Source organism: Carassius carassius, chromosome 19 (genome assembly GCF_963082965.1).
Source record: "Carassius carassius chromosome 19, fCarCar2.1, whole genome shotgun sequence".
NCBI lineage: Eukaryota > Metazoa > Chordata > Actinopteri > Cypriniformes > Cyprinidae > Carassius > Carassius carassius.
Window position 1 is genome coordinate 28,193,481 of NC_081773.1, and position 13,633 is coordinate 28,207,113.

At 36.0% G+C, this 13,633-nt stretch overlaps 1 protein-coding gene across 13 annotated transcripts in view; it reads right to left on the minus strand.

Annotated features, from left to right (window-relative positions):
* The window catches only part of LOC132095506 (tensin-1-like), a 244,394-nt gene that overhangs the window by 67,121 nt on the left and 163,640 nt on the right, over positions 1-13,633 (minus strand). For 12 of the 13 annotated variants that reach the window (XM_059500569.1, XM_059500564.1, XM_059500573.1 and 9 more), the window contains 2 exons: positions 12,784-12,825; positions 1,743-1,792 (listed from right to left, as the gene is read on the minus strand). In XM_059500569.1, coding sequence (XP_059356552.1) covers positions 1,743-1,792; positions 12,784-12,825 — 92 coding nt within the window. Of the gene's footprint in view, positions 1-1,742; positions 1,793-4,397; positions 4,617-12,783; positions 12,826-13,633 lie in introns of those variants that run through there. The other variant, XM_059500576.1, reaches the window with a different exon arrangement.

A 13,633-nucleotide genomic window follows, 5' to 3' on the forward strand; every position in this document is an offset into this window, starting at 1 on the left:
GCTCCCTGAAAAACAATGCGCAAGTCCACCCTCAACAAAAGTTTATTTTTGACGGCATCCTCACTTTACAACATTTTCACATAAAACTTTGCACAGTACTGTAGCTTTGCAGGTTTCCTGAAACTTTTTGGAGACATTACCACAGTTCTTCTGGTTTTAGTCTGTCTCAGTTTGTTCTGTTTCTTCATGTTATGTTCCAGACAGACTGATGAGGATGAGATCAGATATCTGTGTGGATATATATATATATATATATATATATATATATATATATATATATATATATATATATATGATTATATGATTGTGAGTGGTATATGACATACAAACATTGTTCTTGCACCACGGTCTGGGAAAACATGCTCAACACTGCAAAACTTTCATGAGATTCTGGCTGAGTGTGTGGAAAATACAAGGCGTAACAACCCCTAAACAGTCCTTTAATGATGAGGAACATTTGGTGCATTCAATCACTTTTAAGCAAACATATTCACTAACCTTATTCAATAAGCACAAATAATCCATCTTTACCAGGTTCTTTGTCTATTTGTCTGTTACTAAAATCGGAAGTAGTTATTCATTAAGTGATGATGAGTGGATGATTTCAGGTCTGTGGATCTCAAATGCTTTTCATAGATTATGTGGGCATGTTTGAACTTTTACCTGATTTGCATAATATAAAGAATGCAAATAAAACAGTGCTATCAGCAGGTGCAGTTTTCATTCTCCAGAACTGAACCACAGTACAGTATATACTGCACGAACACCATCTACCAATGAAAACAGGAATGTGCTTTTTGGCAGAAAAACAAAGGGTCCCAAGGGAGATTCCCAAAACAAGAGACAAATGAAATAGCAGCCCGTGTAAACAAAATGCAAAAATTCCCCATGGTAGCTGAAATAGGAGCTATTTGTAGTGGTGAATTTCACAAAGCGTCTTCTCACAGCCTGGCATGAAAACACCCAACAGCTGAGAGACATGAGACCATCGGAATGGATCAGAGATCAACTCCAGTGTTACACAACGCAAGATTAATATTTCATTTGTTTTGATTATTCTTATCTTTTGGTTTGCATCCATCGAGTTCCAAATAAAAAGAATTATAGAATAATCAAGTGAGATGAAGAACATTTGACTTGTGTAAAAGAATCCAAATATAGCCATTACCACATTTTTATGTAAAATACTTTATAAACTTTGTTTTAGTTTACCTTCCATAAACACTGAGATATAAATTATTTTTAGAAAGATAAACAATCCTAAAAATGTTATTCAAAATTTGTTGCACTTTCAAAAACATTTTTTTTTCACATAGCATATTCAGTTGCATATATTCTTAATTTTCCTTATAGAAATAAATGTGTTAATATGGTAACGAGGATTTGTTTTTCAGTGCCTCCTTTACTGCTTGTATCTATAGCAAATGATGACTCAAGATAAACATGCCGTTATTTATGTACTTTTGTACTATTTATTCTACTTCTGTATGTGGGAGACAACCCCTATTAGGACATTGTAACTTATCTCTGGAGATTGTGTAGATGCTTTAAAGAGTGTTTATTCACCGTACTTATAAACTGCAATAAAGAATGTGAGACTGATCTGAGCAGAGTCAAATGTCAACCAGCACTGGATTTAGGAATGCTATGAAGATTTCTTGAGATGTTCAACAAAGCAGTATACAGCAACAAATGAGATATTGACTGAACTGATTTCTGATGAAGACAAAGACATCTCTTACCTAGATGGTCTGCGTCGAGACTCCATGCTCTTGGAGGATTTGGTTGAGCCCTAAAAGAAAAGAAAATTCTAGTTAGGATCATGAAAATGTAGTTGAGTAAAGCCAGTGTAGGAACTAGGTTTATGCTTCCTGAGGGAAACAGTCAGACAAAACAGAAGTAAAGTTTTAGGCCATCAGAGGTGATTTCCAATTGTTTTCTGTTGGCTAAGCACAACGTTTAAAAAAATTAACCTGAAAAAGTGCCTATAGGGAGCTCCATGATCACTTGTAATGAATGCTGCCGCGTGAAAAGATGTCAATTCTTAATGGCCACATCTGTATGAAAATCAATACAGTGCAACAGACACAATGTCTATGCACAGTAAATGTCTATGTCCAAAAATAGATGCAAGACTAGATCGGAACTGCATGCAGTTCTAAACTCAGAACATTCTATCAATGGAAGATAATATATAAAATATATAAAAATATAGTTTGGAACTGACACAACATACAGCAAACTCTCTGTTTAGCCTATGCAGATAATCTCAAAATGACCAAATCATGTCCAATTAGCCTGGCTGATAAAGTAGTCTATCACTAATAATGATCTCACGAATACGACAGTTTCCAGATGTTTTTAGCCCATTTCCTGTTTAAAAATGACCGTAACCCAGTTATCCTCAGGGGAGGTTTACTGTTCATCTCCAGAGCTTTGGCTGTTCTGCTGATTACACCAATGAAAAGGCCATTTCTTTTTGAACAGTTACTGTACTTTTAGTTTGTATTCATCTGTATGTAAAACTGTGTTGATACAGTCTGAAGAGAGCTGATGTAAGCATGTAGGTCTGTATCTAACACTAAGCATGTTCTCTTAGCTATATATACTGTAAATGCAATGACAGCTTGTGAAGTGAGGGGTGAAATAAAATGAATTTCACACAGGAGACACTGAAAGATGTGTCATCTATTCACTACTTGGTTTGGTGTGGGTAGTGGAATAAAAATACACTTTTCACCTGTAAAATTATATTTAGAGGCCACGAAAAGTCGAAGTGTTAATGATCTCACTCTGAGTCTAGCAAAAGAAGGATAAGCCTTGAAAAATGTGTGGTTTACGTTCACCATCTAAATAACATACTAGTGCATGACTGACATGACTAAAAAGGAACAATGCTTACTAAGAAAACCCAGAATCCAACATATAATTACACACAGTGTTTGGGCCTTTTCTAGAAACTGTATGGACTTTGCATGTGGTTTCCCATATGTAGCAGTCTTAGAATAGTATAGAATAACTTAAAGAAAATGAAATGATGGGAAATTTCAAAGGTCTCCAATAAGAAAACAACACAATGAGGTTGGAATCCTGGGAATTTCTTGGGAACTGAGAAATTGCTTGATGAGTATTGTCTAGCATAATATTTTAAAAGCAGTACATAAACATGAATCAACTAAAGAAATTACCAAGAATATACTGTCTTAACAAAACACATTTGGAATTTCATTTGGGAAATAGCAAAGGCATAGAGGGCATAGCAAAATTACTGTTTTTAAACAGTTTTCCCAAACCAATTTGCCATCGGTTAGCAAATAGATAGTCCCAACACAAACTCTTGCAATTGGTCAATGCTGCTGTGTGGGACTGGTCAAACTGTTAACAAACAGTTACAAACATCACCTAATTTCCAGGACTTTTCCAGGTCTGGAAATTACAACACTAACTGTGGGTACCCTCAATATTTTATTTAATGAATTCTCTATGCACTTAAAGAAACAGTCCACCTAAAAATGAAATTCTGTCATCATTTACTCATCGTCATTTTTTATTTATAAGAATGTGTCAGTGTTTTTGTCCACACGATGAAAGTCAATGGGGTCCAAAACAACACTGACTCCCATAGTACGCACAGAAAAACAAATCTAAAATACATTTTTACCACAGAAGAAAGTCAGTCATAAAGGTTTGAAACAACGTGAGGTTGAGTTTCAGAATTTTAACTGTTGGGTGAGCTGTCCCTTTAAACACCATTCATTAATGTAAAATGTTCCCACAGCGTTCATTTCCTAAATAATTCTCCTTTCCAAGAATCCAGTGAAATCTATTACAATATTGTTTGCACGTTTAGTATTTAGAGACTAATCGAGCTTTCAATGAACAGACTGTAAAAGACATTTAACACATTTCGTAGGATAGCACACTTTTGTGTGTATAGATTACTGGGCCAGGCCATTATGAACGATCATAAAACACAAGGAAATACAAATAAGCCATACTAAGAGAGACTGCCAAAGTTGCTCACTTATAGCCCGATAAAAAGCCATTGCGATGCACTCGAGTAAAACACCCTGGCATTGCAAACCCTCTCTTATCCATCCGCAGGGTCCACCTTCCATCTCTTGCCACACGGTGCCCGGCTCCAAAAACATTCCCTTAATCAGCCGATAATTGCGACCCCCAGAAGGACAGCCAAGAAAGGGTGGGTGGGGGGTTGGAAGGGGTCTTTGCCGGGCTTGATCAAAACCAGCTGGAAACGCTGCTTTCGAGCAGGCCCGACAAATGAACAATCAGAGAGTGCATGAACTAAAGCAAAGGATAGCTTTAAAGGAAAACGTTGCCTACAAGACCTTCAATCTGGAAAGGAGCGAAAGTTGGGCAGAAACCCGAAGGCCTACCTTGAACAGGTAACCCGTACTCCACCTCCAAGCATTGCGAAGGGAGGACAAACGCCTCCGTAGAGAGCCACTGGGATTCATGGCTGGGAATTAATGCTTCCCTTCTCCTTGCAGTCCCCTTTTCCTGAAACGCAGCCCACGTTCCTGGCTCTATTCGGTTATGTGCTGTGCCGAAGATGCCGCATGCCTGGCTTCAAACTCAAGCGGACCGCAGCTTTCTTCCTTCTCCCACTTGCAGAGTTACTCTTTCCCTTGTTTTGTTCCCTCCCGCCTCCTTCTCCTGCCCCTCCCTTTTCCTCGGCACCTCTCCCTTCCCTCTTTCCCATGCTGTACATGTGTGTGTGTGTGTGTGTGTGTGTGTGTGTGTGTGCTGCTGCCACCCGCGTTTGTTTGGATCTTCGGACTAGTCTTTGCTCCCTCTTGGGTCATACACTTAGCAGCTGACTGGAGGAAATGATCATCCCGACCTCACGGCTTCAGCTATTCACAGTTGTGTCCCCTCCAGTAAACCACGGCCTATCACCTCCCTTTACACTAGAATACAAACGTATGGTTTCCTTTTTCATTTAAAGTGGTCAAATCAAGTTATGCATAGTTTTTATCCCTAAGGTCCACTTAGGATGCTAAAAATAGCTGTGATTTAGTTTTTCATGAGTGTTTTCCATCCTCTCACTGACCCTGAAGCAAGCTATGTACTTTTGATGCCATGTCTAAAAGAGATTTCTATGTAAACCTTCACTTTGTATGTGAAATGAACCCCTTTTACAGAATGTGATGATGTTTCCACAGCTATTAACAACTGCAAATCTAACAAAGTATAATTATTATTTTAAATAACTACATAATGGATTTTTACAGTCTGCTGATTTAAAGTTTAATTAGTCTTTGAATGCTATAAAGATAATATTTCCCTACATTGAAAAACTTTAAGCAGTTTTCACTCAGAAATTGCTTAAACATTTCACAAATAATTACATGACAAGTTTGACAATGACAAGTACCATTAAATTTAGTCTGAAATAGTATTTTGTTGTAATATTTAATATTTTCATAAAAATGTGATGCTCATTTATAATATTACACTGTGTTACACTACCTTGATATTAAATTATTTTATGATTGATTCTAACGCAACAGCTGAAGAAGGGACAGCACAGCTTTGTTTTATCTGACCGCTATAATCAATCTCTTGATATTTTTGTCCACTTTTGGAAAGTCATAGAAATGCTGTTTGAAGCAAATGGGAAAACAAAATTGTATACTTGTTCTAGTTTACATTCAACACTATAGAAATTTACCCAACTATGATGACTTCCTTTTATAAGAACCCCAGAAATGTGAAAATGACATTCAAGGATTTTCTGCACACACACATTGGTTGCACATTTTCTGTCATGCCTAACACCGATTTAACTGCCTTGTCCTTCAACAACAGTCTTTCCAAATGCCTGCATCATATTGTGACAAATTCACAAAACACATCTGCTCTGAAATGTGCTGTGCACACTGTTAAATCCCATTTCAATTAGCTTCAAAGTCACTTACATGCTAGTGCACGCTTCAGAGTTGACAAAATGCACACCACACACTTGGCTTACACATAACATACTAATATGCTTTTAATATCCAAATCCGTTAAAGGATTTTTAGGCTGCATTAATTAGGTAAACCGGAACCGGAAACACTTCCCATAACACCCTATGTACTTGCTACATCATTAGAAGAATGGCATCTACGCTAATATTAGTCTGTTTCTCTCTTATTCCGAGGTCACCGTAGCCACCAGATCCAGTCTGTATCCAGACCAGAGGGTCACTGCAGTCACCCGGATCCAGTACGTATCCAGACCAGATGGTGGATCGGCACCTAGAGAGGACCTCTACTGCCCTGAAAGACAGCGGAGACCAGGTCAACTAGAGCCTCAGATACAGATCCCCTGTAAAGACCTTGTCTCAGACGACCACCAGAACAAGACCACAGGAAACAGATGATTCTTCGGCACAATCTGACTTTGCTGCAGCCTGGAATTGAACTACTGGTTTTGTCCGGTCAGAGGAGAACTGGCCCCCCAACTGAGCCTGGTTTATCCAAAGGTTTTTTTCTCAATTCTGTCACCGATGGAGTTTCAGTTCCTTGCCGCTGTCGCCTCTGGCTTGCTTAGTTGGGGTCACTTCATTTACAGCGATATCGTTGACTTGATTGCAAATAAATGCACAGACACTATTTAACTGAACAGGGATGACATCACTGAATTCAATGATGAACTGCCTTTAACTATCATTTTGCTTTATTGACACACTGTTTTCCTAATGAATGTTGTTCAGTTGCTTTGACGCAATGTATTTTGTTTAAAGCACTATATAAATATAGATGACTTGACTTGACCCACATATACACATATATATATACACATATATATATATATATATATATATATATATATATATATACATATTAGTGCTGTCAAACGATTAATCGTAATCACATCCAAAATAATTTTTTTGTTTACATAATGTGTATACTGTGTATATTTATTATGTATATTTCAATACACATACAGTATATATTTAGAAAATATTTCCATATATTTACATTCATATAATTGATATTATATACATGTTAAATGTATAAACATAACATTTTTCTTAAATATACACATGGAAATATTTTCAAAATATATACTGTATGTGTGTGTGTATTTACATTTACATAATAAATATACTAAAGCGTTGTTGATGTGTAAATGTGGGCAGTTCTATGCTAATGTGATACGTCAATGTCGTAGAAGTGTTGCACATTTTTCTTCAATAAATGCTCTTTTTGTACTAGGAAGAAGGTTTTGAGTTCTCAGAGTTACAGTATGCTTTCACAGTACAATGATCTGTTTATCTCAAAAGATGAGGAAAAATGTGATTCCTCATAATATGACTCATCTAAATCAGAGCCAGAAGGAATAAGAAGTCCAATGGCTATACTCAAACCAAACACATTTTCTAAATATCTCTATCCCAGTCACTGCTTCAGAAGGACAATTATGGTCTAAATGAGAAATGAGAGAAAAAGACAAACATGTTATCAAACTCTGTTTGAAAAATAAGCTCTGAACTAAAACGAAAAAGCACACCACAGGAAGTAATATGACAAACTGATCTTCAGTTTCAAAGGATTTGTTATGGTGAATCAAAGACATCCGCAGAACCACAACTAAGAGAGACACTAGAGGTGAGGGTGGTGCACATCTCCCATGATGCCTCAAGAATGAGTAATACTGCCCGACATAGCTCCAAACACGCATTACTCAAAACATCAAGAGAGCTATATTTCACATTATTTACAGAAATGCAAAATGCAAAGAATAATATAGCATGATGAATGGCTATTTTAATTCACTGCAATATCCAAAGGTTTGGCATCAGAAGTCTATAGAAAATCCATCTGAAGTAATTAAAAATGCATATGGGATTTAAATCACAATTCATGTTATGTTTAAGGTTGCTTTGTTCGTTCTCATGAGGGAGAAACTGAATGTATCACATTAAATTCAGCAACTTAAAGGTTTCTTAAACTGTGCTGGTTTCTGGGTGGCACATTTCTGTCCAATTGATTAGAGAGGGAGACCAATTTGTACATGGCATGTTAACCACACAAAATGACTTCCAGTCCGAAACCGCAACAACAATCAGCAGTTTATGGAGAGGAGTTTTTGCATTCAAAAGACAGGTAGGTGAAATGCAATTGTATGAAAAATAATATCCAGCTATTCTTTTTTTTTTTACACACTTTACTTGAAGTGTAATCATCTTAAAATACTATGCACATGCAATTAAAAATAGCAAAATGTAATGCAATAGTCAAAGATTTGACAATCTTCAATTTAAATGACTGTCTATCCAAAAAATACTGGTTTGTAAAATTATACTTCCTTTCTCAAGCTACAGTAAGTAAGATCAAGGAGTATCTGTCAAATACTTTACGCTGATCTGCAAGTGAGTCCCTACACTGAATAAAGTGCATGGATGATGCGTTTTGACCGTGGCAAACTAAATTTAAAGAGGACATTACACAAAGTTCCTACTCACATATATAGTAGAAATTCACAAAGTCACAGCCAGTCCCACACAGAACATACTCATGTAGAAACTTCACCGAGTGCTGCAGAATTCACACAGCAGTCATTCACAGTTTAACGCATCCCAAACCCCTTACATCTTTCATTTAATAGAAAATGTAGACTAATTTGTAACATTCAGCTACCAATTAGTGAAATAATATACCATACCTGTTTTAATACACCACAGAAGCTATTAAAATATAGCAACCATTGCAAATATATTTAATATTTTAATCATTATTTATAGTTATAAATTATAATTCACAATAAATTACATATAATATCATTATTTTTATTTTTAATATTTATAATTTAGAATTAATTATTAATTATAAATGATAAATAATAAACAAAATAATTATATTGAAAATGTATAATTAATAATTAACAATATACTTATTATTAAGAGTGTTTCTTTGCCTGGTCCAGTGTAATTTTCGTATCACTGATGTACGTAGTTTTTGATTTTTGAATTAGATTTCACTTTTATATTTTCTGTTTCTGTTTTAAGTTGTTATATATATATTTATACTTATGTTTTACTTTGTTTAGTTTATGTTACTTTAATACTAAAACTAAATGAAAATGCCAAATGTTTCTTTGGCACTAAGCTCAAATAAAATTCAAAAACAAAACTGATTTCTTAATTTGTTTTTGTTTTAGTTAACAATAATAACCCTAGCTTGACTGAGGTGAGAACATAAAAATACCTGTAACCAGTCACTTTTGCTACAAAGGATTTAAAGTAAAAAAATAACTTAACACTCTACCAACTGGTTGCCAAATGAACAAAGACGGTAAGCAGTAAATCTACTAAATGACACAGACTTACCAGTAAAGCATTGCACTTTTAGATTACTCAGTGAATGGTAAATCACCATGTTAAGGTTTCTAATGTCCCAGACTTCTCTAATGGTTCATACTGTTTTCCCCTGGGTACATGCAGGGCTTTGCTTTTTACAGCACTTCCTTCGGCTACGCTCCAGCTCAATATTGTATCAATAAAAAGATCTAATGATGTTTCAGGGGGATTATAAGAGTCTGTTTCTCTGTTCCTAAATCTCTGAACATACTCATGCTCATATGGATGGCTCAAAACGAAAGGCTTGATTTTTATTTTTTTTTGATCAAGGCAGTTAGTCATCCACAGCTGTGTCTGGTGTGAGTGTCCTTCACTCAGGCATGAGTGGGGTGAGGATCGGAGGGGCTTCTGAGAGGGGGGCGACGGCACAACTGAACACACATGCTTGAGCTACGACATCTTTTCCTCTGCTAATCACTTAAAGTGACAGTGCTCACCTGAAAATGAACATTCTGTCATCGTTTATTCACCCTCATGTTGTTGAAAACCTTTCTTCTGTTGAACACAAAAGAAGATATTTGGAAGAATGCTGGTAACCAAACAGTTGGTAGTCATTGACTTCCACAGTATTTATTCCCAAACTATGAAAGTCAATGGCTACTGTCAACCGTTTGATGATCAACAAAATATATTTTTATGTTCAGCAGAAGAAACTCAAACAGGTTTGGAACTATTTGAGGGCGAGTAAATTATGACTGAATTGACTTTTTAAGCGTACTGTCCCTTTAAAGCTCATTCATTGGGCGGTCATTCTAGCCCCAGTGTGGCTGTGTTTAGCTAATCCAACCAATAATTTGAGCTTCAGCACTCTGTGAGGTTTAGACTGGTGAAGTTTAGACTACAGAAGCTGCATAGCAACAGTGTTCACTAAAGACCTAAATATTTATATCTTAAAGCCGTTATTTCTGCAGCAATGTCAGTAATGACTTTACACTGTGTTCACACTGACCCAACAAATGCCAGCACTTCAAACATTCGCCATTTGACTGTTGTACTTAGAACGCTGGAAACATAATCGTCATGTTCACACTGACCCAACAAGCTTGTCCATGTTAGCTTTTGGTGACTGAAAAGGAAAGTTTGCAATTTCTCAAAATTCTATCTATAAATATCCATAAATACTATATATATATATATATATATATATATATATATATATATATATATATAAAATATTTAGTAAAATATTACAAAAATAAAACTTATTATAAGAGTTAAAATGTTATTTTTCTATACATGCATATTAGTGCTTTCAAACGATTAATTGCGATTAACTGCATCCAAAATAAAAGTTTTTGTTTGCATAATATGTGTGTGTGCTGTGTATTTATTATTTATGTATAAATACACACACCTGCATGCATATGTTTCAGAATTATATGCTATTTTTATATATTAAATATATTTATTTATCAAATAAATTATATGAATATAAATATAGACATGTAAATACATGTATTTTATATGCATAATTAGAACACACACATGCAAACAAAAACTTTATTTAACGTGATGAATCGTGATTAATCCTTTGACAGCACTAATATGTATAAATTTAAAGCATATATGTATTTTTTTGTAATATGTATTTTTTAAAGCATGAAATAAAAATCACAAATACAAATGTCTTTAAATAACAACTAATATATGTAAATCTTTTTAGTTTTTTGTATTATTTTTAATAACATTTTATTTAAACAATTCTCAAATAAAAATACAAATTAATTACAAAAAATTTAATGCAAAAAAAAAATATATATATATATATATATAGTTAATTTTTTTTAAATATTACACACACACACACACACACATACACATATTATATATATATATATATATATATATATTCATATACGCGTATTCGTATTGAACCGTTCGGTACAAGGCTTTCGGTTCGGTACGCGGTACGCATTATGGACCGAACGGTTCGTTGGACTAATTAATTATATTTGGAAAATAAAAAAAAAATTGTGAAATATAATGATATGCGTTCAACAAGGTAGCCCAATAACCCAAACGACGTAACAGGCAACGCCCCTGACACCCCCGAAGAATAAAGAAACACCAACTTATATGTTTATGTTAGGCTACTCAGTCAGGCGCTCGCTCACTCAGTACGCGCTGAAGGCTCGTTGCAAAATGGCCAATCCAAAGTGCACCCAAACACCAGACCTGTTGGTTATTGGAGGATCTTCTATTTCTGGTCTGTTAAACGCATTAGCCATTTTGCAACGAGCCTTCAGCGCGTACTGAGTGAGCGAGCGAGCGCCTTTATGGGCCTTTCACACAGGACGCGGTATGCGCGGCGCTGCGCTATAAAACCCATTCATCTCCGCGCAAGGACGTTTTGTTGCTGCGTCGACCAAAGCGCAAGCGCAGCGGTGCGCATCATTTGCGTGCTTGCGCGCACACCGCGGTCAAAGTTCAAAATAGTTCAACTTTTGCCGCTGCGCTCTGTGACGATTTCCAGCGCGACCAATAGGATCCAAAACAAGCACGGAAATCAAAAGGAATGAACGGCTAGTACAGTACTGTGTGTGTCAGAATTTCCTGAGCTGTACGATACAAGTTTGAGGTAGTATAGGGACAACGTCAGGAAAGCTGTGTCATGGAGACATATCTCCATTCAAGGAACAACAGACTATGATAGAGCTCCCGCTAAAAGTTTTTAAAACTCCGCCTACGCCATAGCGCAGCGCACCGCAAATCACGTTGTATCTGAAGGGCAACGCTGAACCCAGCGGCAAGCGCCGCGCATACCGCGTCCTGTATGAAAGGCCCACTGTAGTGGAAAACGTAGGTTTTAAGAACATGCTTAATGTAATTGAGCCCAGTTACAATATTCCTTCACGAGCCCATTTCAGACAGACCGTAATTCCTGCTTTGTTCCAAAAAACATAAGCCCTATAGAGAACCAATTGAGTAAAAACACACTCAATATAAAGAGTTATAGAGTTCCATATAAAAAGTTACATCTTTGTATTTGTTCATAACTACTACAATAATATAACATTTTCATTTTTTATAAGGAGCTGTTTTTGTTTTATACAGTATGCTGCTAAGAAAACACTATAGAAGATGAGTAAAGAATAGCTCCATCATTGTTCAATGTAAAAAAAAAACATACTTTGTTAGTTTTAATAAATAAAACATTTTTTTAAAAATCAAGGAAATTTATCTGCCATTTTTTTTTTTTGCTGTATCTAAAACGTACCGAACCGTACCGAACCGAACCGTGACACCAGTGTATCGTATCGAACCGAACCGTGAATTTTGTGAACCGTTACACCCCTAATATATATATATATATACAATGCATGTATTTAAAAGGTGCCACTGATCATACCGATGTTAAGAAAGCATGCATGCACATGTCAATAGAGTTGTAAAAGATGTTTTGAAATACTCACTGTTGTCTCTATAAGTTTCAGTGGGAGGTCATTGCTGGGGGCCTGAGGTGAAAGAGACAGACAAGAAAGCAAGCAGTTAATACACTGACAAGCATAAATGACTGAAAAGGCTTCAAGAAATCTGCTTTCCTGACACCCCTCCACATTATATGTCTGTAAGACACCTGGAAGTTTGTTTTCTTCATTTATAACTATTTTAAATGCAGTGAAAATTCACTCAATGTAATGATGCAGTCTTAAAATAATCTTAAGAGCAGAAAATGCATAAAAAAATCACTATAATATTAATCATGTAATGTTAAATTGATGAAAATAAACTAATCATAATTTAATGAACAAAAAGTAAACAGCATGTTGCAACCAATGCCAAGATCATGGGTTCAATTCTCAAGAAATGCATGAACTGATATATGGATACAATCATCTGCCAAATGCATAAATGTGAATGCAAAGTGTACACTACTGGTTAGGTAATGCTGTTATACGCTGATCAACTGGCATCAAAGAGTGAAAGAGAAGACATGGGCTAGCTCGAGTGTGTAGGTGCATCACTAAACAGCCCAAGTAAATATTTAGACAAGAGCACATAGCTCCAGCATTACTGTGAATCTGCCTGGTGGCTGAGAAGCACCATATACAGAAGTTTAACACAGGATCCACAGCACAGTTTATTCCCCTGTCAATTCAGAGCCAGAGAAAGGCATTTATTTATGAGGCCTCTGGCCCCCAGGAATCCATGATGTCATTGGCCAGCTCGAGTCTGGCGAGCCTCAGAATACCCATGTAAGTCTGAGATGGCACAAGAACACAAGAAATCACCACGAGGAGAAGACAAGACATGACAAGAGAG